This window comes from Halichoerus grypus, chromosome 6 (assembly GCF_964656455.1).
Source record: "Halichoerus grypus chromosome 6, mHalGry1.hap1.1, whole genome shotgun sequence".
Taxonomy (NCBI): domain Eukaryota; kingdom Metazoa; phylum Chordata; class Mammalia; order Carnivora; family Phocidae; genus Halichoerus; species Halichoerus grypus.
Window position 1 is genome coordinate 16784379 of NC_135717.1, and position 26121 is coordinate 16810499.

Consider the following 26121-nt stretch of genomic DNA (forward strand, 5'->3'; position numbering starts at 1 on the left):
GGGAGAAACCAGCCTGAGATGAGAGTTCCAGGGCAAACAGAAGCCAAGCTTGCCTCTTCTCAAGTACCTCTCATCATGAACAAAGAGGGACAAGGCCAAGAACATTTGGGGTTAGTAGCCAAGGGAACTGCTCATCTGTATTCCCAAGCCGTGTCGCTTATGACTCCATTATCCATCAGCCACCCAGTTCCCCTGTGGTCAGAGTCCAGCCTTGTCCCAGTGACGCCGCCGCCAGCCACGGGCAGACCCATTCCTGCCTCCTTCACCTTCGCCTCAAGGAGTAATAGCAGGGGCTTGTGTCTTCTGCCGGTCTGTGCGCACCCGCCTTCTTCACCCAAATCTGCCCCATGTCCTGTCTGGCCTACCTTAGGAAGAAACCAGATTTGTCAACCTAGAGAAACTTCTAAAGGAAGAGGTAGAAAATCTGGGGGGAAAGACACTGTTCAGGTGAAATAATCAACTGAATTGATATCAATTTAATCTTCAGATCTGACCCCACCAGCACCTGGCTTACGCTAAACTTTACTGGGAGGGTTGGCTCAGGTGCCATCTTGTCACAAAGGGGACGAGCAGTGAAAAGAGGCACCTTGACAGCAGGACCTACCTTTGTACCAGCTTTTAATTCCCTAAAGAGAAGCCAGTGTACAACCCTTCCCTTGCCTCACCCTCAGCGCTGCCCGGGGAAAGTCCAGCCTGCAATACCAGTTGTCAGCTCAGATTCAAAGTCAGATCTGGATCCTGCCCTCAGCTTGCCAATTAAAGGTACCATAATTACTACTTTCTCCGAGTGCTTTGAAGTTTGCAAGGCTTGCTTAGGGCCCCAAAACCAGACCCAGCTCCTCTGCTCCCTGCCCTCACGACCCAACTTTCTGTCATTTAATCGATTTTTGAATGTCACGAAATGCTTAAGCCTTAGCCTCACTCCGTTCTCAGCTCCTCATTTCTTGGCATGGATACTGCCACCGGAGATGGGGCTCCCTTTTCTCTCTCTGCTACCATAGGTCTTTAAGGTTTAGACCCCAAAGCACTTTAAGCCAGGAAGAGGGTTTTCCTAGGGCTTTCTTGGTACATCAGGAGAAATGCTTGTCTGAACCAGACAAAATGAGCCCCATCCAAATGGCCAGAGTGAAAGGTCAAAGTCATGACCACATGACCCATTCCTAACTTGTCCAAGCCATGTAAAATAAGGACAAGTGCCGACTTGAGCTTTTAAAGACCCCTAAACATTTTTTTAGAAGATTTTTAAAATTTATTTATTTGAGAGAGAGAGCACAAGGGGGGTGTGTGGCAGGGGAGTAAGGAGAAGCAGGCTCCCCACTGAGCAGGAAGCCCCACAGGGAATGTGGACTCCATCCTAGGACCCTGAGATCAGGAACTGAGCCGAATCAGATACTTTTTTTTTGAAAATTTTACTTATTTATTTGACAGAGACACAGCGAGAGAGGGAACACAAGCAGGGGGAGTGGGAGAGGGAGAAGCAGGCTTCCTGTTGAGCAGGGAGCCCTATGTGGGGCTTAATCCCAGGACCCCGGGATCATGACCTGAGCTGAAGGCAGACACCTAACTGACTGAGCCACCCAGGCACCCCCCAAAGGCAGATGCTTAACCGACTGAACCACCCAGGCGCCCCAAGACCCCTAAACATTTTTGAATGTTTGTTTATGTGTGTGTCTCTAGGAATGGGATGTGCAAAGATGTTTATGACCCAAAGAAGCAAAAACCTGCTGTAGGCCACTATTTTTCTTTCTTTTTTTCCCCCTTTTTTAAAGATTTTATTTATTAGAGAGAAAGCGAGCATAAGCAGGGTGGGGAGGGGCAGAGGGAGAAGGAGAAGCAGACTCCCCACTGAGCAGGGAGCCCAATGTGGGGCTCGATCCCAGGACCCCAGGATCATGACCTGAGCTGAAGACAGATGCTTAACCAACTGAGCCACCCAGGCGCCCCTAGGCAAGTATTTTTCAAAGTAGGGCCTTTCTGGGGCACCTGGGTGGCTCAGTCGTTAAGCGTCTGCCTTCGGCTCAGGTCATGATCCCAGGGTCCTGGGATTAAGCCCCACATCAGGCTCCCTGCTCGGCAGGAAGCCTGCTTCTCCCTCTCCCACTCCCCCTGCTTGTGTTCCCTCTCTCACTGTGTCTCTCTCTGTCAAATAAATAAATAAAATCTTTAAAACAAACAAACAAACAAAGTAAGGCCTTTCTGCCACACAATCCCATTCAGTAACTTTAAAATGTAGCCAGCTCCCTGGGCTTTATCTCTGGACTATTGAATCAGAATCTCCAGGGATGGACTCTCACACCTGGTAATGATGCTCTGAACAAAATGTTACTTTCTAGCTGCTTTTAGTTTCGCAAATGCTTGAGGTCAGAGGATGACAAAGACTCCCATTTTCTTTGTTCTTCCCAAAGGGGCCTGTGCCATGGCTGAGCTCTTGCGGGTACCTCAAATCTTCTTGAATATACAGGGACGTGTCTCGTAGCATCTGTCCGTTGCATGCAGGGAAAGAGCAGTTCACGCAGGAGTCCCCCTCACGCTGAGGGCCTTTGCTCAATGCTGGCCAAGTTGGCTGGACCATAAGTGTTGCACACCGAATACCTCTGCCCCAGCGCTGCCACCCACCGGGAACGATCCTATGGACAAAGTGGCCGCCCAACTCAGGACACAAACCCAGCTCTTCCTCACCAGGACACAGTGGTAGAATAAGGTCAGTGGACTCTTGCCTTGGATCAGTTGGTGCCGGGTCAAGCTGGAACCCACATCAGAGGATTCCCTGTGCTTAGAGCCTCTCACTGCTATGGGTGAGTGGCAGACAGGCTGGTTGTTTCTCAGGCCCATTGCATGGATAGGCCTGGTGCTGGAGGAGGCTGCCTGGAAGTCAGCTACTCCTTTACTCTAGGTACTAGGAAGACTGAATGTCCATGTGGGTGCTCGATCCCAGGACCCCAGGGATCCTCATGGGTGTCCATGCGGGTGCCAAAGCAGCTTGCAGCCCTGCCCTGACTTCTGCTACATGTGGGGCTTGTGGAGAGTGCTGCAGGCAATGGGACCGGGTCGGAGCTGGGGCTGGACGCCTCGCCACACACTTTGCAGGGAACCGCTGCTCTCCTGTGTACGTTTTCTGGTGGGTAAGCAGGTTGGAGGTCAGAGAAAAGTGTCTCATGAAGGAGACGTTCGTTTCTCATTTGTGTGAGTGCTTTGGGAATGACCAGGGGGTGCTCCAGGGCCAGCTCCTTCCATAGTCAGTGCACTTGTAGGGTGTCCTGCCCGTGTGGGCCATCTAGTGCTGGACTGGGTGAGCCATTCTTCACAGAAGGTTTTAGGACAGACCGACAGTGGGGTGGGAGACAGGCATGGAGCTGGGGAAGCTGTTCCTCTGCAGGGGAGAAACGTGCTCCTGCTTTATTTGTAGGGAGATAATCGTGATTCTATTTGTAAGCCTCTGTTGTCTCTAGGCTTTTACTGCTTGCAATTCTCCAGATTCTTGTTCTCATCTCTTTTCAGGAGAATGGAAGATGCCATCTTTCCTCCTAAACCAGTTTCTTCCCTTCATTTGTCTGAGAAGGCAACGAGAAAACACAATCATGGCTCCTGCATCACTCACACAGGGAGAATTTGGCTCATCAATTGTCAAGAACGCTACCAAAATACTTTCAGCAGCAAGGGTAAAAAAGGGGACAAGAATTGTCTTTCCAGAATCACTTTTCCCTTGATTCAAAGCTGCACCAAGGGCAGTGTTTCTTAGGTTCCCTTCTACAAGCTTCTGTCCAAGTCAGACAGGACCGGAGAGTTCTTAGCTCCCTTAATGGCCCGATGGTTCTCTACTTCTGAACTCCGCCACCCTCACCTGGAAGTAACTCCCATAGGATCCCTGCCTCTCTGTGAGAAAACCCAGGAACCAGGGACTAAGGCTCCCACTTCGGGGAAGGTGGAAGGGATAGGCAGGTGATAGAAAAGAAAGCAGCCTCCTCTCTGCGGGAGGATCGGCCAACTGGCCCCTTCAGCACCAGGAACCTGTGGGAGAAAGGAAAGTGCTGGGAAAGGAAGTATGCGGGAGACCGGGGTGGGGTGGCGTGGGGGGGAGTAGGGAAGGTTGTCTGTCTCCAGATCCCTTGGCTTTCTTCAGAGAGATAAGACATAATGAAAGGTAAGTGGGGGCGGGAAAAGTTCTGAAAGCACCAGCCCGGGGACGGGAAGGGAGACGCCAGGCACCTCCCTCTCAGCCCTCCCGCAGGCACTTCTGACCGCTGGGGTAGGTGGAACCGGCCTGCCCCCTCCAGCCAATCAGAAAGGTGCCTCGCGTTCCCTGGCGACCATTAACGCCTAGCAGTTGGTGTAGTGGGAGGAGGCGGGACGATGGGAGCGCAAGCTCCCCCAGCCAATCGCTGTACTCCTTGGGAGGTAGGGGCGGTGCCTCTGGAAACCGGAGGCGGGGCTGTTTCCTTGGCAACGATCCTAGCCCTCCCCGAGTGGGTAGGGTGGAGATTAGGAGGAGCAGAGAAGGGAGGGGGCCAGGAGGAGTGAGGGTGGGCGCGCCGGTGCGGAGGAGTAGGGTTCGGGTTGGGGGGGTGGGAGCCCCAGACTCAGGAGCTCAAGGCTGGGGGTGGGGTCCGTCTAGGTTCCCGAGGCGCGGCCGAAGCTGACCCCAAGGCCCGGGAGGGGAAGGGAGCTAGACGCCGCCCCCGCTGGCGCCGGGAAGCGTCGCTCCTTCTCGCTGACCTTGGTCTCGCTTGTCGCCTCGCCCTTGGCCACAGGCACTGACGGACGCAGGGCCCGGGTGACGGATAGATAGGCTCCTGGACGGACGGAGACCTAGGACATAGCACACAAACTACCCCAGGTTTCCTGCCGGCTCCAGGGCTCCCTGTCATCCCCCACCTCAAAGCCGGGGCCATCCAGCCCAGGGTTAATGCCAACGAGTTTCCACCTCCAGCCGCTCCTAGAGAGGCCGTGGCGCTAGCCAGCGGGGGAAACTGGCCGCGGACGGACACTTCCTGTGCAGGGGGGAGGGGGGAGGGGGTCGGACAGCCGCAGCCCAGCCCGGGCTGGGGGGCCAGACGGCGGGGTCGCGGGCGGGGAGCGGCGTCCGGGGGCGGCAGGGCGAGTCGTGAAGACCCTCGCCTCCGAGGCCACGACGCACGGGGGCCTTGGAGGGCCCCAGGGCAAGGCGAGACCTTGTGGGTGGGGGCGGGGCCGCGGGTAGGGGAGGGGCCCGGCCGGCCAGAGAGGCCCGGGGTCAAGACGTCCGGCCTCAGGGGCCCGGTCTGGGCCGCCGGGTCCCCTGGGCGGCGCTGAGCAGGCGGGCGGCGAGGGCCCGGGTCTCAGGGTACTCAGGCCTGGTCGCAGGATCGTCCGCCATCGCCGCCGCCGCCGTACTGGGAGCCGGCGGGGATGGAACGGGAGGCGTCGCCGTGGGGCCTTGAGCCCGGGGATGTGCAAAGTCCTGACGAACTGGGGAGCCCCGAAGGGTCCCTCAAAGGTGAGGGAGGGAGCGTCTCTCTGAGGAGCGTGCCCGGGAGCGGGAGAGGGGGCTGTGGGCCGTGGGAGGGGAAGAGAGCGGGGGGTTGGGACACCTGGGACTTGGAGGAGGCGGGGGCGGGGACTGGAAGTCCCGGGTCGGCGGAGGGGGAGGTGGGAATTTCAGCACCTGCTCCAGGGCCAGCGACCCTGCTGGAGGAGGAGGGAGAGGTTTGTGGCAACTAGTGGTGGGACCAAATGACCTTCCAGGCCCCGCACAATCTGGGTTTTCTGTAATTCTCTGATCCTGCAGGCAACATGAGTGAGAATGAGGAAGAAGAAATGTCTCAACAAGAAGGCACTGGGGACTATGAGGTCGAAGAGATACCCTTTGGGCTTGAACCCCAGAGCCCTGGGTTTGAGCCACAAAGCCCCGAGTTTGAACCCCAGAGCCCCAGGTTTGAGCCTGAAAGCCCAGGTTTTGAGTCCCGAAGCCCTGGGTTTGTGCCCCCAAGCCCTGAATTTGCACCCAGAAGCCCTGAATCAGAGAGCCCTGAGTTTGAACCCCAAAGTCCTAGGTATGAGCCCCAAAGCCCTGGGTATGACCCCAAGAGCCCTGGATATGAACCCCGGAGCCCTGGGTATGAACCCAAGAGCCCTGGGTATGGACCCCAGAGCCCTGGGTATGAATCCCAGAGCCCGGGATATGAGGCCCAGAATCCTGAGTTCAAAACCCAAAGCCCTGAATTTGAAGCTCAAAGTTCCAAATTTCAGGAAGGTGCAGAGATGCTTCTCAATCCTGAGGAAAAGAATCCCTTGAGCATCCCCTTGGGAGTCCACCCCTTGGACTCCTTCACCCAGGGGTTTGGGGAGCAGCCCACAGGGGGCCTGCCCCTAGGGCCACCTTTTGAGATGCCCACAGGGGCCCTGCTGGCCACACCCCAGTTTGAGATGCTCCAGAATCCCCTGGGCCTGACGGGGGCCCTTCGGGGGCCAGGCAGGCGGGGTGGCCGGGCCAGGGGGGGGCAGGGCCCTCGGCCTAATATCTGCGGCATCTGCGGGAAGAGCTTTGGGCGGGGCTCCACCCTGATCCAGCACCAGCGCATCCATACGGGTGAGAAGCCCTATAAATGTGAGGTGTGTAGCAAGGCCTTCTCCCAGAGCTCTGACCTCATCAAACACCAGCGCACCCACACGGGCGAGCGGCCCTACAAGTGTCCCCGTTGTGGCAAGGCCTTCGCCGACAGCTCTTACCTGCTTCGCCACCAGCGCACCCACTCTGGTCAGAAGCCCTACAAGTGCCCGCACTGCGGCAAGGCCTTCGGCGACAGCTCCTACCTCCTGCGGCACCAGCGCACGCACAGCCACGAGCGGCCCTACAGCTGCCCCGAGTGCGGCAAGTGCTACAGCCAGAACTCGTCCCTGCGCAGTCACCAGCGCGTGCACACCGGCCAGAGGCCCTTCAGCTGCGGCATCTGCGGCAAGAGCTTCTCGCAGCGCTCGGCCCTCATCCCGCACGCCCGCAGCCACGCCCGCGAGAAGCCCTTCAAGTGCCCGGAGTGCGGCAAGCGCTTCGGCCAGAGCTCGGTGCTGGCCATCCACGCCCGCACGCACCTGCCGGGCCGCACCTACAGCTGCCCCGACTGCGGCAAGACCTTCAACCGCTCGTCCACGCTGATTCAGCACCAGCGCTCGCACACGGGCGAGCGGCCCTACCGGTGCGCCGTGTGCGGCAAGGGCTTCTGCCGCTCGTCCACGCTGCTGCAGCATCATCGGGTGCACAGCGGCGAGCGGCCCTACAAGTGCGACGACTGCGGCAAGGCCTTCTCGCAGAGCTCCGACCTCATCCGCCACCAGCGGACCCACGCGGCCGGCCGGCGCTGACCTGGGGCCCCGCCCGGGGCGGGGGAGGCGGTGGGTGCGAGAGAAGGGGCCAGGGGGCTGGAGAGAAACCTTTAGGGGGCATAGTGGGAAAGCCGGGGGGCGGCTGGAGGAGTCTAGGGCCGGGGTGCCGGAAGTTACGGGCCCTGGAGACTTACGGGAAATGGGCTCCGAAGAGGGGTTGGAGAGAGGCCAGGCAGGCAGTGGGAGGTTCTGGGAGAGATCCAGGAGAGAGGTCGGCAGAGAGCTGGCCTGGGCGGCAGCGTGCCCCTCGGTGGGTGCCTGGCTTGGCAAAGCGCTGGGCGGGGGTGGGGGGAGGGGGGAGGGTTACTTAATTAGAGTGGGGTAGCTTAGATTGGTAGCTACTGAGACCCTCCTTGAGTCAGGAAGGGGTGAGGGTAGGTGGGGTGGGGAGTGGGCCCTGGGGTGGGGCTTGGGCCTCAGCGCAAACCCCAGCCTCCCTTGTCTTCCTCAGGCTTTGGAGCCCCTGAATTTGAGTTCAATAAAAACCTTTATGTGGCAAAAGAGACTTGTCCTTAAAATGTGTGCATGGGCAGTGCCCCGGGCAGCGGGAAACACTCAGTGATAAGTACACGGAGCCAGTGAAGCCGTAGGGGCCCGTCTGGGAAGCGCTTTTATGTTCCAAGTTTCCCTGGAATCTTATAATCTGATGCTCAGGAGACGTGAGCTGCCCATATATCCCCAAGTCTTGTCTCATGCTTTGAATGCTGCACAAACACACAGGGAGCCCAGTGTGGGAGGGGTGAGAAAGCCTTCGACTTTGTGGGTTATCCCTTCTACCAAACACAGAGGGTCTGTCCTTGGGCCAGAGAACAGACCCTGTTCTCATAGCCAGGCGTAGAGCCTGTGTTCCATCTCTTTCTGGCTCCCTGCGTCTAGCCGTGCCATCCTCCTCTCCCCTCCCCAGCCGGAACCTCTGGCCATCACTTTGTGCAGACTGGAGTGCCCAGAACCACAGAGAGTGCCTGCAGTCCCGACCCCACCTGTAGGGGGCACATAGGGGACCCAGTGAGAGGATTAAACAACTCTAGCCTTTAAGACCAACCCACCAGGCTGGGCCTGATTTGCCACACCTCTGCCTCTTTTTTAGGACCCCTGGGCCTATTGGGATCACCCTGCTCCCACCCTGCCTTTATCCTACTTTTCTTTCCTATCTGAGCCTCAGCCCTCCTAATACGGGGCTCTCAGGAAAGAATGGAGAGTCAGTGTTAGCGGTGAGTCTGTGGGATCCTGGGGTGTGGCCTGCCTTGACCTTATTGACATTATTTTTCAAGTAAAATCTCTTGGTCTTTTAAAAACCTTTGTAAACTTTATGCACATTTTTGTACAGATACCCTACCACACATAATTTCAAATATTAAAATACTCCATATTTCATATAGTTCATATATGTAACTACAGATGTTAACTAGAACTGCATTTGACTACCTGACATATTACATTTGTAGACATTTACTTTAACACTTATTTCAATTATACAACTTAATTTTTGTACTTTGGAGTTGTTTTTTTTTCAGCTCCCAAACATGTCTGTAGGCCATTGAAAGCCGGGGGGCCCTGGGCACGGTGCTTGTGGTGCTTAATTGATAAAGGAGCCTGCATGCTACTTATGAACCTTAGCATTTATTTATTTATTTTTTTTTTAAAAGATTTTATTTATTTATTTGAGACAGAGAGAATGAGAGAGAGAGAGCACATGAGAGGGGGGAGGGGCAGAGGGAGAAGCAGACCCCCTGCCGAGCAGGGAGCCCGATGCGGGACTCGATCCCGGGACTCCAGGATCATGACCTGAGCCGAAGGCAGTCACTTAACCAACTGAGCCACTCAGGCGCCCTATGAACCTTAGCATTTAAAGCAGGTCAAGTGAGGGGGGCCTCAGCTGCTCGGCCGCCACCCCTCTCTTCCACACAACAGCTCCTGAGGTTCCCTCAGATCCCAGGTGGGGCAAAGCAGCCCAGGAGGGGCATGCATCTTTCTCAAGGTCACCACAAAGAACTAGGACTCCAGTGCCAGGTCTTTTGCAGTCCAGCATGCCGCTTTGACCACATCGTCCTGCACAGCTAAACCATTTTTTTAAAAAGTCATCTTTCCACCCAACGTGGAGATTGAACTCATGACCCCGAGATCAAGAGTCGCCTGCTCCACCGACTGAGCCAGCCAGGTGCTCCACAACTAAACCATTTAAAAAAAAAGATTTTATTTATTTATCTGTGAGAGAGAGAGAGAGAGCGAGCACAAGCAGAGGGAACAGCAGGCAGAGGGAGAAGCAGACTCCCCACTGAGCAGGGAGCCCGATGTGGGACTCGATCCCAGGACCCTGGGACCACGACCCGAACCAAAGGCAGACACTCAACAACCGAGCCACCCAGGCATCGCACAACTAAACGATTTCTACTCCCCACCTTTATCAAGCACACATGTGCTCCCAAAAGTTCTAGACCACTTGCAAGTGTTATATCATGTTCACAATAGCTCTGAGGGATATACAGTTATCATTCCCATTTTACAGATGAAGAAATGAGTCCCAGAGAAGGTAAGTAATGGCCCCACCTGGCACAGCTGCGAAGCAGCAGAGCCTGGACTCAAACCTGCCTGGTTTTGACTATTTTCCCAATGATACTAAGGTGTTACTTTTTCACTTTGTGCCACGAGGACGGTGTTTTCCAGAGGCTACATGGCCTGTGAGAACATAGGTCATCATTCGGACAGCTTGTGGGCGATGTGGACTTGGGTGTCCATATGTTTTAAATTTTTCTCCATTTGAATTTCTAATTGGACAAACACCAATAGATATAACCCATATAAACAAAAACTCTGGGGATCTTTAATTTTTAAGAGTATAAAGAGGTCCTGAGCCCTAAACATGTGAAGGCCACTGAATCAAACACTTATTGAACGTCTTCTTTGTTGCCAGCCCTGGGGAGGGGTCAGTGTTGGTAACACAAGTGAGCAAAGACTGAATCCTGCCTTCTAGAACCTCCCAGTCTTGAGGGAGGAGCCCACACCGTGTTATGTGTACTGAAGGGGTATAAAGTGAAGATGAAATGGGTCATTTTGTCTAGGAACTGAGGGGATGAGAAAAGCTTGAGAGTGCTTTGAAGTAGGAAGATTTTAAAGGGTAGAAAGGGGCTGGAATTGGACGGGCTGGCAAAGGGAACAGCATTTGCAAAGACACGGGCGGGGAAGGGCATGTGGGTAATTGAGGACGGGGGCTCTTAAGGGAGCGGGGATATAGATTCCTGGGCAGGTCTGTTCCTGAAATGAACCTCCCAGATTTTCTGTGCTATTTTGCTCCCAACCCTGATGAAAATGTTCACTTTTTGGGTGTGTGTGTGTCACAGAGCATCAGCGATGTAAGAGGACCCTCCCCATCACTCTCCAGCCTGCTATCCTGCTTTATCTTCTTCACAACCCCTCCGCCACGTGGAATCATATTTCTACCTTTTCACTCTGTTTTCCCACTGGGGTGATGCTTCCTGGGGGCAGGGACTTGTCTGTCATGTTCATCACCGTGCCCTCGGGGCACAGAGCGGGCCCTGACACAGAACTCTCAAGAAATACTGCGTGAGGGGCGCCTGGGTGGCTCAGTTGGTTAAGCGGCTGCCTTCGGCTCAGGGCATGATCCCAGGGTCCTGGGATCGAGCCCCGCATCGGGCTCTCTCCTTGGCAGGAAGCCTGCTTCTCCCTCTCCCACTCCCCCTGCTTGTGTTCCCTCTCTCGCTGTCTCTCTCTGTCAAATAAATAAATAAAATCTTAAAAAAAAAAAAAAAGAAATACTGCGTGAATCCATAGAAGCTGATGGGCTTCACGAGACCTACAGATAACTTCATGCACTTTTAGCATTTCTGTGGTATTTCTGACCATTAGAACATTTTTTCCCCCTCTCTGGGAAAATGGGCCTCACTTCTTCCTTCCTGAGGTCTTTCTTATGAGCCAGCCCCATGGTTCCTTGGGTGCTGGACCAGAAGGGGGTTGAGGAGGTGGAAGAGGCTGGCAGGCTTTGAAATACTGTTCTGGGTCTTGTGTACCAGGCTCGAGAATGTTCGCTTACACCCTGTAAGCAGAAGGGAGCCCTCAAAGGTCACTGCTTGGGAGACCGAATGTTGCTTCTCAGCTCCCAGTGCTGGACCCAGAGAGCTGGACTGAAAATTACTCCATATTCTGCCCCCTCTCCCCCATCCCCCCCAGGGTCCTACTGACCACAAGAGGGCAGCAGCGAGGAGCCCCTCTGTCCCTCCTAAAGGTGGGGGCCTCGGGATCAAGCCCCACCAATTGTTTTTTTAGAAAAAGGCCAGGGAGGGTCTATTCTCACACCTTAATGAATTGTCAATGCCTTATGCAGGTCAGTCTCTGAGGGTTGTCATAACAAAAAAGAAAAAGAAAAAAGAAAGAAAAGAAAAAAGAGAAGAGCTGTTTGTGTCCCACTTAGAGAAAGGGTTGAAAAGGAAATGTTCATTTAATTGAGCCAGGCCAGAATGGGGCACCAGCATAAAAACATCACAAAATTGGACGGATTTTCACATTTATTGGGTAAACATTGGCAGGCACTGTGTTTGGTGCTGGGAGCCGGGTGGACAGACACGATGGGCGCCTTGAGCTCACAGCCTCCCGGTGGGGGCCACGGTGGGGCGTGGGGCGTCCCCGTGGGGGCTGTGGAGCAAGGAGGCCAGAGCCCAGGGAAAGACTGAGGCTTGAAGGGTGGAGATGCCATGGGCCCACCCAAACGTTTTCTCCATCTTCCCACTGGCACCCTCCCTAGTTCGGTGAAATTGTGTGCCTGGCTCTGTGATGTTACCAAGGTGAACATGACTGGTACGGTCCCTACCCCCATGGAGTCCATGGCTGGATTTGAGAGATGAGCATTAAGTAGCAAACATGATCCACGCAATGAAGGAGAGTGCAGGAATGTTCCAGGCAGAGGGAGCAGTCTGGGTGAAGGCAGTGAGACAGGAAGGAGCTTGGCTCGTGAGGAAGGCTGGTGTAACTGGAGCTCAGGAAGGGAGGTGGGGAGTCTCTGGAGGAGGCCAGGAAGGCAACAGGGGCCCAAATTTGCACTGGCATGTTAAGGATATTCTGCAGATTCTGGAAGGCATGTTCAGGAACTTGGGCTCCAGCCCCAGAGCAAAGCAGTGACATGGATCAGGTTTGCTCTCCGGCAGCAGATGGAAAGCTGACAGGACTCCGGGCAGGAGAGAGTGAAGGGCAAGGTTCTGGGAGTCTGAGGCCTCTGGGGACATCCAAGGGCAGGTGGGTGTGAGGGCCGAGAGAGTCACTACGTCCTGATATGACAGTTTTTCCAGGTTTAGATCACATATTGTCTTCCAGGGGAGGATACTAAGAAGGACCGGGGCCAGCCAGAGCCAGCTGACCATGACAAGGCCTCCCCTCTGTGGCCTGCCCGCCCATCCCTCAGGGGCCCTCACCATGAGCCCGCAGAGCAGGCAGGCAGGAGTGAGCGCCATGTTCCAGACAGCGACACGGAGGCCCAGGTGGGGGCAGTGACTTGCCCGAAGACACACAGCGAGACACAGGTAGAGGCCGAGGGCCAGCCGGCATCCCGAGTCCAGTCGTGGGCCCTCTGCGTCAGGCCGGGGCCTCAGTCTTTGCCGTCCCCATCCTGGGCCTCCTCCTCGTGGAGGGGTTCCAGGCAGCCCGGGTCCCCAGCCTCTTCCTGGGACACTGGCTTCTCCGAGTCTTCTCTAGGGATTCCATTGGAAGCTTCTGCAGTGGCCTCCATCTTCTCCTTCAGGTTCCGTTTGAAGAAGCCAAACTGCAGGAAGACAAAACTGGAGTGAGGAAAGTCCACGGAACACTCTGGACCAATTGGCCTCGGCAAAACATCAAAGCACCCTTCATGGTAATGAGTCGTGCGCGCCACGGGTGCGTGGTATCCGCTCCAGGGACGGGGCGAGCTTCCTGGCAGTATGTTGAAAAGCTGTATGTTTAACAGTTTATTCCTCAGGCTCATCAAAATGTCACGGACCAATATTTGGGGTGGGCGGTTTGACAATATCCGGGAATACTAACAGCGATAGCCTGCGCTTACATGGTGCTTCGTATGGGCCACGTACTCTCTGCTGAAAGCTCAGAACATACGTATTCTTTTTTTTTTCCAAAACGTATATATTCTTTGGCTTAGCCATTCCAGCTCCAGGAATTAATTCTAAAGAAGCCCCTACCCTTTCCCGTCATGCTCAGAGTAGGACAAGTGTGCAAATATGTGGGAGCTAAGAGCCATTTTTGGTCACTGTTTAAAATAGGTGGCAATTAGGGGCGCGTGGGTGGCTCAGTGGGTTAAGCATCTGCCTCTGGCTCAGGTCATGATCCCGGGGGTCCTGGGATCGAGCCCCAAGTGGGGGGGGTCCCTGCTCAGTGGGGAGTCTGCTTCTCCCTCTCCCTCTGCCCCTCCCCCCGCTTGTGTTCTCCCTTGCTCTGCTCTCTCTCTCTCTCTCTCTCTCCTCTCTCGATCAAATAAATAAATAAATAATCTTTAAAAAAATAGGTAGAAATTACAAACAATCTAAATGCTTATCCGTGGGGATCTTGTCTAAATAAAAGGTGGGCCATCCAGACAGCAGCAAACCAGCCAGGTTAAAGAATAAGAGGTGCATCTGACTGGGCTCACACGGAGAGAGCAAGATGGAATATCCGGCGGGAAATACAAGCTCCCAAGCAGTTTATATGGTATCCTTCCATTTACGTTTTCTTCTCTCTCTTTTTTTTTTTTTTTTGAAGATTTTATTTATTTGACAGAGACACAGCGAGAGCAGGAACACAAGCAGGGGGAGCGGGAGAGGGAGAAGCAGGCTTCCCGCAGAGCAGGGAGCCCGATGCGGGACTCGATCCCAGGACCTTGGGATCACGACCTGAGCCGAAGGCAGATGCTTAACGACTGAGCCCCCCAGGCGCCCCCCATTTACGTTTTCTACCTGTGTACACAGACACTGACTTTTCTCTTTGTTTCTCTCATGCTCACACATATACATATATTTAAACAACAAAATTAGAACCTGGAAGAACAGAAACCGAGTGGTTGTTAGCGACAACCCTCTGGGAGGGCAACAGGAAGAAACCGATTTTCTGCGTTGTCTTTTGCTGGACTCTTTGAGGGTTTCATATGGAACACCTGCCCTCTGGCATTCTTCACCTGGCGACTCCTCCTTCAAATCCCAACTCAAATGCCTCCTCTCCCGGGAGGCCTTCCCGGACTCCCCCAGCCTAAGCGAGGCTCCAGCACAAAGGCCCTTGAGTGCAGCCCTTACCATGCGTGCGCCCGTCTGTCTCCCCCATTAGACTGTGAGCCCCCCAAAGGCAGGGACCATGTCTGTGGGATGTCGCTCTGTCCCAGGGCCCGGCCCTTGAGATGTGGGCGCAGCCCCCTTCCCCAGGTCCCCAGTCCTGGCTCTGCCAGTGCTTGGTGGAGGGATGGGGGGGATGTCTCCCTTGCTCTTTGGGCCGCACCAGCCTTATCTGTAGAAGGAGCGAGGAGGCTGAGGCCGCCTCTAGCTTTAACGCTCCCTGATCCTGACATTCTCCGCGCCGACTCCCGTGAAGCCCCTTTCCCAGCCTGGTTGTCTCAGGCAGGCGCGTGGCTCCCAGCAGCCCCCACCTTGTAGAGGACAGCGAAAATCACCAGCAGCAGCAAGAGCCCCCCGATGCCGCTCAGCACGTACACGTGGAGCATTTCCTTCTCGTAGACGATGTCAACCTTCATGATGACCTGCAGGAGGAGAGAAGGGGCTGTAAGGAGAAGGCTCTCCCACCTCCGCATGCTTGTGAATGGCGAGGTCTCCGCGTTTCTGGTCGGGACTGCAGCCCGACACCGCCAGGCTGGCCCCGACGCCTCTCCCCAGTGAACCTCCATGCAGCCGCCCGAGCGAGCTGGTAAACGTGCACACCACCCATCGGAAGCCCTGACATGGCTTCCTCGGGCCCAGCATGGAATGCCAGAATCTCAGCTCAGCATGCAAAACCTTCCAGAATCTGGCTGAGGTGCAGCTTCCCTTCCCCTGCTCCGAGCTTCCCGCCTGGGTGGCCTGGGCCCCCACACTCGCTGCTCGCTCTGCTTCGAGCACTTTCCCGTCATGCTCAGAGTGGGCACGGGGTGGGTACCCTTTGCTGAGCTGCCATCGAATTGATCTCTGCCTGACACGTCTCAGATGGGTGACCGTGGGGCCCGCTTGCCAAGTGGTGGCGGGGTGCCCACGGCATCCAGCACGGCCTTCGCCAAGGCCCACAGCTCTGAGCGCCGGGAAGCTCTTCCTTCTGGGCCCAGCCCACACCTCCCACGGGGCCCTCCCGCTTCTGGGTCCAGCTCTTCCAGCTCTGCCCTGGGGCTCCGCGGAGCCCTCTGCTGCCCTCTGTTCCCGAAGCTTCTGAGGAGGCAAAGCCATACCTGGGCCAGGGAGGCGTTGCTGCCGTAGAGGTGGAAGTGCTTGCTGCTGTTGAAGGAGATGGAGAGGGAGCTGCATAGGCTGAACATGGAGGGGGCCTGCGGGAGGGGTGGGGGAGACGTCAGGCCAGGGGAACAGGAGCAGAACCCACTGACCTCTGCACCCCACCTCGACTGAGGGGGAGAAGCCGAGGAGAAGGGGCCGCAGCGGGGTGCACCACGGCTTCTGAGTTCTCTACCATAGCGTCCTAATGGGCCACGTCCCACGGCTGGCAGGAAAGTTTTCCTGCAGAGAACCCAGAAGAACCCTCCATAGACCCATGAAAACAGCCCTGCAAATTTCAAGCAAATCGTGGTTCTCTTTCATCTGCCGCTGTGGAAATATCAGGGCTTTGCATCCGGGTACTAGAGAAAAACGCAGGAAGCCCATCTGGTGGGGAAGCCCACAGCTCAGCCCCCGGGCTCTCCCCACCCCCTGCGTCTGTTGCCAGCAGGTGCTACCTCGATCTCTCCCACCAGCTCCACAGTCCCGGTCACTTGGACAAGGATCTCCTCCTTGAAGGTAAGTGGGCAGTGGAACTTGGCTCTGGGCAAACAAGGCTGCCAAGAAGGAAGAGAGCAGGGGTCAGTGAGGCCTGTCTTCCCACCTGCACTCTGTCAGCCCCCACCCCAACTTCTGAGCCCCTGGGCCCGGACCTCAGCCACACTGGGCAGCCTCTCGAGATCCTCACGATGGCAGGTCACAGCAGGCTCCTAGGAATGATGAGACGGGGTCTTCGGTTAGTCCAGAGCAGAGAGAGGACGCTGGCCCCTTAAGGCCACAACGTGGCCTCCCTCCCCACTCGCCGGATCTGGGGCATCCCAGTTCACTCCCACTGGCTCTTGGCAGATTCAGAAATCACTGAGCCCAGCAGGATGCATCCATCCTCACTCCCTTCCCACACATCTGTACCCCTTTATGGGCTCACTCCCACCGACCTGGGTGTCTGTCCCCCCTCTGGGCAGTACTCACCATCTGCACACTCCACTTGTGTGTGATGGGCCCCTCGCTGTGAGGCCCCGGCACTCCAACCAAGGCCTCCAGGGCAGGCATGTTGTGGTCATAGACAGAAGGCTGAATCCTCACCTAGGACAGAGGACGCGGGCCCGCAGAGCCCTAAATGCCAGCCGCCCCTCCAGCCGCCCCTCCAACCACCCCTCCAGAGGCAATCCTCACTGGCTGAGGCCCGAGGGACGCATGGGGGAGACGTCAGGCCAGCGCGGGCTACCTATGCCCCTCTGCCTTCTCCTCGGGGCAGACCCTCGCACACCCGGCAAGGTACCACTCAAGTATCATCTCTGATGGTTCGGCTGACGCCCCCAGGGGAGCGCGGCTACCCCGCCACGTGTTCCCACAGCGCTCCCCGTTCCCAGCAGGACGTGGGTCTGTCTGTCCACGGACTGCACGCTCCATGACGGCAGCCCCTGTGGCTTCTTTCCCTGGCAATTCCCTGCTGCCTGACACACTACGTAGCACACAGTAGGCCTCCAGAAAAATCGATGCCTGAATGAGCGAAAGAAAGAACGAAGGGCATTTAACAAGGATAGATGCAAAAATTGTTGGCACAATGCAGGTTGGGAAGGACTCACTTTGGCGAGGGCACTGAACTGATTTAAGAAACAAGTCCTGAGTACCTTTTAGATGAAAGGGCCAACTGTGCGAGGCCTGGGAGACCCAGAATCGGAGAAGAAAGTGACTCAGGAGTAGCACCAGGGAACCACGGCTCAGGGAGGCCAAACAGGGAAACTAATATCCAGTTGGAGAGGTTCTACCATTAGTCACTCGACAAACATTTGTGGACGCTTGAAAAATATCAGGTATGTTAAATTGAAAAGGCCTAATGTCAGAGGCAGCATTTGACTTTAACCATGGAAGACAGAGAGGACTGGAACAGATGAAGATGGCGGAAGGCACCCAGGGAGCGAAAATGTGGGGAGTCAGGACAGCACCAGGCGAGTGTGACACGGCGGGAGGTAGGGGGCCTGGGACAGAGAGGAGGTAGGACATACGTCTGGAAAGGAGACTTGGGGTGAGACTGTGTGCCCAGAAAGCCTAAGGCCAGAAATCAGGGGACCCTCAACTAGGCAAGGCGAGTCACGGAAGACAGCTGAGGAGGGCAGGCTCTGGGGGGCTCCCTCACGCCAGGCCCAGAACGGAAAGAGGCGGGGAAGGCAGGCCGAGGTCCAAGCCGGGAGCCTGTGCCAACAGCTGTAAGAGGGAGAGGAACCTGAGTCTGAACAGTAGTGGGGGCCAAGGAGACAAGGGAATACGGAATAGAAGTTGAGGAGGCAGGGGGGCCCGGCACGGAGGAAGGACAAATTCACCCGGACTTGGAAGTTCTGCTTGAGGAAAAGGGTGCTTTTGAGCACCCCTCAGGTGATGCTGGCTTAGGGGAAAGTGATACATTTGGTTTAGAACATGTTGAGACAAAGCTTCAAGAGGAACAATTGCGCTCCTAGGTATATACCCAGGATAAATAAAACGTGTCTGCACCAAAACTTGTGCAGGAACATTCAAGCAACACGGTCTATAAAAGCCAAAAAGTGGAAACCACCGAGATGCCCACCAGCTGACGCCCGGACAAATCTAGCTCGGCCTACCTCACGATGTAATATTATCTGGCAATAAAAAAGAATATAGAACTGGCCCGGGCTACAACGCGGATGACCCCTGAAAACACCATGCGAACTCAAAGAAGCCAGTCACAAAAGACCCCATACTGTAGGATTCCTCCCCTACATAAAGGTTCTTTCTGGAATAATGAAAATCTTCTAAAATTAGATTGTGGTGATGATTGTACAACTTTACTAATATACTAAGAGCCACTGAACCATATGCTTTATTATTTTTTTTAAAAGATTTTATGTACTTATTTGAGAGAGAGACAAAGAGAGCACCAGCAGGGGGAGGGGCAGAGAGAGAGGGAGAGGGAGAAGCAGACTCCCCGCTGAGCAGGGGGCCCGACTCAGGGCTCAATCCCAGGACCCTGAGATCACGACCTGAGCCAAAGTCAGACCCTTAAGGGACTTAGCCACCCAGGTGCCCCTGATCTGTACACTTTAAAAGCAGGTATATCAGGGGTGCCTGGGTGGCTCAGTCGGTTAAGTGTCTGCCTTCGGCTCAGGTCACGATCCCAGGGTCCTGGGATCAAGCCCTGCTTCGGGGCTCCCTGCTCAGCGGGAAGCCTGCTTCTCCCTCTCCTTCTGCCCCTCCCCCCATTTGTGTGCTCTCTCTCTCTGAAATAAAATCTTTTTTCATAAAAGCAGGTAAATCGTATGGACTGTGACTTTTATCTCATTCTATCATAAAGCTGTTAAAAGGCAGAAAAAGATGCTCAAGGGCATCTGGGCGGAGAGCAGTGACAGGCTGCGGGGCCAGGCGCGCCGGGGGAGCAGGAGGGTCGTGGTGCGGAGTTGCGAGCTGGGAGGGGGACTCGAACTGTGGGAACCCATGCCGGGCGGGCAGTGAAGATGGGGCGCGTGGGGAGACGCACGTAAGAACGATCGCCATTTGCCGAACGCTCAGCTCGCTGGGCATCCTGTGGTTCTGGCCGAGTGCCGCTGTCTGTGGCGGGCAGCACTGTCCCCGTGTCACAGAGGGGAGGACTGAGGTTCAGGGAGAAGAATCTGTCTGAAGTGATCGGGGAGCAGAGCGGGCATCTGAGCCCAGGCTGCGCCTCCAGAGACTGGATGGGCTGCGCTCTATCACCTTCCTTGGATGATGGACCCACCTAAAGTAGGTGCGGTTATCATCCCCATTTTACTGATTGAAAAACTGAGGCTCAGAGAGGTTAACTAAACTGCCCAAGGCCACACAGCTTGAAATGGCAGAGCTTTAAAAAGATTTCAGGTCTGGCTGAAGCCTATGCACCTAACCGGCCAGGGGAGAGGGAGCCCATGAGGAAGAAGACCCCATGGGCCGGCTGCCCAGCTCTCACTGGATTACCATGCCTGCTGAGCTCACAACAGACCCCAGCTGACGTCCCTGTGGCAAAAGGGGCCTAACAGGAGAGCTTCCGGCAAGAGGGAAAGATCCCCAGTGTCCCACGCCTAGTTGGGTTTCGTTAAAACAGACATCATTAGGGCCTTTAGCAAGAGTGGCTGCGCGGTGGGCCAGGCGGCAGGGAGCCAAATGCAGAGCTTAAGATGCTGGAGGGTGCTGATGTGGCTGGGGGTGGCCGGAGGCATCTGGCTCTGATGACTACCCTGAGAGAGAGAGAGAGAGATGGGGTGTGTGGGGGCAGGGGGGAGCGCAAAAGGTTTGAGTTGGCTCCCAGAGGAGTGGGGCAAGAAGGGAAGCAGGCTTCCACAGTCGCTGCGGAATCTCCAGGCTGGGGCCCAAGACCCGCCTCAGCCATTAACAGCCTCCACTCCCCAGGCACCGGGCCAAGCACTCCACGGGGAGTAAGTACCCCACTTCAACCTCACAACACCTGCAAGTTCTCGTGCCGAACGCCATTTGTCACAGCAGGGAACTGAGGCATGGACAGTTAAGCCCTTGGCCCAAGGTCACACAGAGATCCAGGGGTAGAGTTGGGGCTTGGATCCATGCCTGTCCAAGTCTTCCCCACTATTCTGCTGGCAGAAGGACTAGTCTGCCAACCTCCTCGGGGAGCCCAGAGGCATCCCAGCGAACAGCACTAGAAACCAACCCTGCTGGCCATTCTCTATGCAAATGGGCATCTGACCTCCCCAAGGGCCCCTCTCCTCCATCATCTATTCCAGAGGAGATGGCTCCAGCCTCTGTTCTAAACGGGCTACCTGCCTGGGGTCCCTTTCCTGCTGGGTTCCTGCCCCAGTCTGCCCTGACGCCAACACGGCCTTGGGCAAAGACAGTTTCTCTTTGGGGCCTCAGTTTCCTCCATGGGAAAACAAGAGTGCCTTCAGCACGGTCAGTGCCTACTCCTCTCTGAGGTCTCTCGTCTAAAAAGGCCTTAGACTCCTGGAGCTTTAGTCTCAGGGGCTGGCCTCCCTCTTCTTTGTTCCCGTGAAGATTGCTATTACAGCTCCGAGCATATGGCATGAGAAGTGACAGATCATTAACACAGAGGTTAAACACATGAAATTTGGTATTCCAATAAGTGCTGGAATCTGACCTTTCCCCTTTAGTGGCTGGGTAACCTGGCAAGTTACTCGGCCTCTCTGTGCTGTGGATGTCTCATCTGCACGCTGGGAATGGCCACGCCTCTACCTTCTGGGGTGAGAATCACAGGGGAGGGGGTCACATATATAAAGCACCAGGCAGAGAACCGGGTCAGGGGCCCTGACGGACTTAGGTAAGAGAGAAGTACCTAGACTAGAACTGTGGCTCATTGAACGTGTGAATGAAAATCTAGGTTCTCTCTCAGAGTGCTTCTGGCTCTCAAGCTCTGCGATCCCACAAAGGATCCAGTGCTGGAAACGAGCTGGAGGCACTTCCGTGGGGGCTGTGAGGCGCTCTAGAAAGGATCACGGGATGAGGCGGAGGGCGCCGGGTTCGCCAAGGATGAGGCTCGTGTCTCTGCAGCCTCCGCGCTTTCCTCAGGATGGGGCTGGAAACCGTGTGACCCAGAAGGGCCTTTTCACACGGAGGTTCATACCTGGTAGATGTGTTTGACAAGGTGGCTCTTGGGACCCTTGGGGGTGAAGCTGACATACAGTGTGGAGTTTTCCTTGCTGTGGAGAGAAGGAAGAGCAGAGGTAGAAAGAGGAGAAGACATGGACCCAATCTCCAGCAGGGCAGGGGCCCGGGCCAGGGGAAGCCTCTGAGGGAACCCCCAGGGACCACACAGCCTTGCTCTCATGTAACCTTCCAGCGCTCTGCTGTTTCCCTTTGGAAAGTGAGGCTCATGGAAGGGGTCTGTCTGTTGCCCGGCGTCCTGCCGTGGAGGGCCAGGGCTGGAACCCAGGCGGATGTGCCTTTGGAGCTGTGTGCTCCCCACCACACAGGGTCCCCACCTCACGAGGGTCTCCACTGTCCTCTGGGTCCTTCATCTCCCACATAATGGCACCAGCCTCTGGCTTCCTCGCCATCCCATCCTTCCAATGACCTTCCTAATGTCACTGTCTGATCCTGCCACCTGCCTACTCGGAATCCGCCGATGGCCCCCTGCTGCCCACAAGGGTCAGGCCCACAGCCCCCCATGTCCAATCCTGCCCGCTGCACCCCCCACACACCTGTTGTCCCCCACGCCTGCACGCTCCCTGCTCCCCAAATCTACCCCACTGCTTGCTGCTTCCTTTCGTCTACGCTCTTCTCTCTCTCTCTCTCTCTCTCTCTCAGGAGAACGTCCTTCCTCCTCCCTGGCCCTTATCTGAACCCCCTCATTCCCCAGACCCCAGTTTAAGCCCCCACCTCTCCATGAACCCTCCCATCACTCCTCCAACCCAAATCACCTCTCCTGGCTCTAATTTCATATTGCACTCCAGATAATATCATTGTGTTTGGCATTTGCCTTCAAAAGCACCAGAGACCTTGGCTCAGTCACTGTCCCTGTCCCCCTCTCACTGAGCCAACCTGAGAAAGCTACTCTGCTTTTCGGGCTTCATCCTCTTTTCTGTAAATGAGAAAATCCAACTGGGGATCCCGATGGGTCCTTCCCGCCATAACCTTGTGAGACTCACTGATTCTGTGTACGCGTGAGCTTGGCCTCTCCTACCTGACTATGAGCTCTCTGTGGGCAAGAGCCATTGCGAACAGTTTCTCCTTCTCTCTCCCAGCGCTCCTGGCCCCCAGGAAGCGGGGGGCATCTAGCACAGGGTTTTGGAGTCAGACAGACCCAAATTCGGACGCCAGCATCCGTGCTTCCTAGCTTTAAGACTCTGAGTGAGTTCCTCCCTTCTCCGAGCCTGCCTGTTCCCTGGAACGTGGAGAGAGGCGCAGCTGCCCCCCGAGGGGCTGAAAGCTCCAGGGGAGGCCCCAGCTGTGCACTGCGGCGAGCACAGTGTCTGAAATAAGGTCAACACTCCGTGTGCTTTTTCTTCCATCAGTAAACCATTGATCTCAGAACTCCTAAAGGGCCTCCACTCTTTGGGGTGTTGAAAACTCTTGGGGTTGTGGCTGGAATCAGTTCTAATGACCCCTGGGGGGCCAGAGGAAAGGAGGAGGCTCTGAAGGAGAGCCCCGGGGGGCAAGGCTGAGCCCTGGGTGGGGGAGGTGGAGGTGGGAGGAAAGGGCCGGTGGGCGGCTCAGGACTTACTCCTCAGTGAGGATGTTGATGGGGTACAGGACAGGGATGCTGGTGGTGGCCAAGTTGTTCCCCAAGACGCCTGAGTCCTCATTGTCACTGCACGGGGGCAAGGCAGAGGCCAGTGTTAGGAGAAGCGTGTGGCCAGGACCGTGTGGCCGTCTGCGAGCCGGGGCGCCTGCCTGGGGCCTGCTCACCAGCTCACATTGGCGTGCAGCTCGACAAAGTCCCCCCAGGAGCTGTTCAGCAGCGTATGAAACATCATCTGGATGACAACCTGGCAGGGGAGGAGAGGGCAATGAGGAGGGAAGCACCTCAGGGCCCCCAAGCCCAACTGCTGTGAGACCGGGGACCACTGTTATTTAGCCCCATAAATAGGTGTTTTACCCCCATTGTACAGATGAGGATCCAAAGTTCCAAACATTTAAGTCGCGTGTAAGGTCACAAAATGAATAACCCAACCCCAGGTTTGCCTGATTCCAAAGTCCAAGCTGTCATTCCCTTTGGGGTAGGAAGGGGGAGCTTCTTCACCCATCACCTGCACCCTTCCCTCCCTACCTCAGCCCAGAGCCCCTCGGCGGCCGCTTGGCTCCTCGGGGTTTGAGGCACTCACCGAGCTGCCTGCTCTGAAGATGGGAGAGCTCACGTTGCAAGAGAGGATCCTGGTCAGAAGCTCAGATACCTCGGGAAGCTCCTCGCAGCTCACAGGTATCTGGCTGTGGGGCTGGGGGTGAGAAGAGAAGGAACAGACTTCTTAGTGGGCAAGGCCAAGGTTCCCGGAGGCCACCAACCCTCAGGGCCCACGTCCCCCTGCTCTGTCCCTGCCAGGGCATATTCTCAGGGGGAGGGGGGGAGTCAGGGGCACAGCCAGAGGCTTCATTCAAAGATGTTCACCACAACGCGATGTATAATTGTGAAAATCCAGAAGTGATCCAACAGTTCAAAGAGCTAGGAATGGTTCGGTGCGCTGAACAATCCCAGGCAAGGATACGGTGAGATCTACACAGTCAGCAACCATTTTTAAAGTGAGCTCGAGCCTTGATCCTGGGCTAAGCAGCATAGAACCATTCATCTTCACCATCCTCTGGGAGGACGGATCTCAGCCTCAAGATCGGGGAGGGACTTCGATAAGGAAACAGAGGCTTGGGGAAGTCCGGTGACTTCCCCGGGTCCCACCCCTGGGTCATCTGGCAGGGATCTGGTAGGAAAGTGAACACAGGTCTGTCTGACTCTGGATCTCGAGTTCTACACCACTCTACCAGATGCCCCGTGAGGAAGCATTTAATGTTGCTGGGTGAGAATAATTCAAATGTCCACCGACAGATGACCGGATAAACAAAATGTGGTCTATCCATACAATGGAGTATTATTCAGCTTTAAAAAGCAAATTGGCCCATGCTGTCATATGGATGCACCTCACAAATGCCATGCTAAGCGAAGAAGACAGACACGAGAGGACAATATCCTATGATTCCACGTCTGTGAAAAATCTAGAATAGGCCAATTCATAGAGACGGAAAGTAGATGAGAGATGACCGGGGCGAAGGGTGGGGAATGGGGAATTATGGCTTTTAATAGATTGAGAGCTTCTGTTTGAGATGATGGAAAAATTCTGCAAACAGATGCCGACGGCACAACGTCGTGAATGTTCTCAATGCCACGGAATTGTATGCTTGGAAAGGGCTAAAATGGTACCTTTGCTATTACATATATTTTACCACAATAACCATTTGTTTTAAAAACAAGGAGGAAAAATAACCAAATGGAGAACAAATTGCCCATCAGTAAAAACAAGTACAGGATGAATGAATATGCAACGTAATTTATATGTATGTGTGTAGATACACAGCAGGATAAACACTAAAATATTAAAAGTAGTAAGTGCTGAGTTGTAAGAGTATGGGGTGATAGTCTTCTCTAAACTTCTCTGTGATTTCCAGCTTTCTGTGGTGATCACGTATTACTTCAGCGCTGAGAATTAACAAAGTAAAAGTTGTATTTAAAACAACCCAGGCTTGGTGGCACCTGGGTGGCTCAGTCGTTAAGCGTCTGCCTTCGGCTCAGGTCATGATCCCAGGGTCCTGGGATCAAGCCCCACATCGGGCTCCCTGCTCTGCGGGAGGCCTGCTTCTCCCTCTCCCACTCCCCCCTGCTTGTGTTCCCTCTCTCGTTGTGTCTCTCTCTGTCAAATAAATAAACAAAATCTTTAAAAAAATAAAAATAAAAATAAAACAAGCCAGGCCACCCCGCAAAAACACGTTGGTCCCCTTTAGGATGGAGGGAGAGGGCGCTCACTAAATCTGTGAACACCTTCTTGGTCACCAGATCCACGAGCCTCTGTCACATTCTCCATTCCATGTGACCCTCTCGCTAGCCCTGCGGGTGTCCCCAGCCTCTCTGGTGGGGGATCTGAGGCCCACGGAGGGTGAGAGTGGCCATCAGGCTGAGAACCCGGATGTGGGCGCAAGGCTTCTGCATGCCTGCTGCTGCCCACATCTTCAGGCTGTCCTGTCTGCCCGAGGCCCTGCGAGGGGAGCAGGAGCTGTGGGGACAAGGGAGGCCTCGGGGCAGGCCCTGCCTTGGCGCTCACCTTGCGCATCTCCACTTTGCGGAAGGAGAGTCCCTGGGGGAAGCTCAGGTGGAGGTGGACCCAGTATGCGTCTTCTTCCAAGTTATTCAGTATCAGCTCCACAGAGAAGCTGGCAGAGGGGGTCAGACGCAGGACACTGGATCTGGGGGGCAAGAGCCGGGAAAAGTTACAGAGGCCCAGGTGAAGGAAGCAGGATCAGAGGCGGGGGCTGTCAGAACTGAGGGATCTGCTAGGCTAGAAAAAAATGAATACACCCAAATCAGCTCCTGTGCACAGGCTTTGAGTGATTCGACCTCATCTGATCCTGACAGGCGTGCCCAAGGGACTGGAATTTCCCCAAGAGGCGAACGAAGGCCCACGAGACAGATCTAGTGAGTACAGACGCGGGTCTTCTGACTCGAAGCGCCCTGTTCTTTCCCGCGCCCAGGAGCTGCCGCAGGAAAACACCAGGTGGCACAGGAGGGCCCAGGGGGTTGGAGGCCTCACCCTGCAGAGGAGAACGAGAGCCCCAGATCTGCCTCACACTTCTTGTCCTCCCCGCAGTTCTTCTCAAAAGGGATCTGAAAGGCCAAGAAGAAAGA

At 55.4% G+C, this 26121-nt stretch overlaps 2 protein-coding genes across 4 annotated transcripts in view; one reads left to right on the forward strand and one right to left on the reverse strand.

Annotated features, from left to right (window-relative positions):
- The first annotated feature begins 5179 nt into the window (after positions 1–5179).
- ZNF768 (zinc finger protein 768) lies at positions 5180–7635 on the forward strand. The gene is made up of 2 exons (XM_078074594.1): positions 5180–5473; positions 5765–7635. Exons 1-2 carry the CDS (start codon positions 5386–5388, stop codon positions 7333–7335), a joined length of 1659 nt encoding a protein of 552 aa, XP_077930720.1. The 5' UTR covers positions 5180–5385; the 3' UTR covers positions 7336–7635.
- Positions 7636–11858: 4223 nt separating this feature from the next.
- ITGAL (integrin subunit alpha L) overlaps positions 11859–26121 on the reverse strand; it is a 38397-nt gene continuing 24134 nt past the window's right edge. For 2 of the 3 annotated variants that reach the window (XM_036074250.2, XM_036074249.2), the window contains exons 20-31: positions 26027–26100; positions 25541–25682; positions 23564–23674; positions 23148–23227; positions 22963–23049; positions 21364–21439; positions 16758–16871; positions 16442–16498; positions 16247–16345; positions 15749–15844; positions 14963–15073; positions 11859–13123 (exon numbers count right to left, since the gene is read on the reverse strand). In XM_036074250.2, the coding sequence (XP_035930143.1) occupies positions 12950–13123; positions 14963–15073; positions 15749–15844; positions 16247–16345; positions 16442–16498; positions 16758–16871; positions 21364–21439; positions 22963–23049; positions 23148–23227; positions 23564–23674; positions 25541–25682; positions 26027–26100 (1221 nt within the window). In that variant the 3' untranslated portion in view covers positions 11859–12949. Of the gene's footprint in view, positions 13124–14962; positions 15074–15748; positions 15845–16246; positions 16346–16441; positions 16499–16757; positions 16872–18531; positions 19991–21363; positions 21440–22962; positions 23050–23147; positions 23228–23563; positions 23675–25540; positions 25683–26026; positions 26101–26121 lie in introns of those variants that run through there. The other variant, XM_078074598.1, reaches the window with a different exon arrangement.

Excerpts from the sequence above, each read along its gene's own strand:
- ZNF768 (XM_078074594.1), top strand. The coding sequence starts at position 5,386 with ATGGAACGGGAGGCGTCGCCGTGGGGCCTTGAGCCCGGGGATGTGCAA. Across the intron at positions 5,474-5,764 it reads CCCCGAAGGGTCCCTCAAAG|GCAACATGAGTGAGAATGAG; the intron begins GTGAGGGAGGGA and ends CTGATCCTGCAG.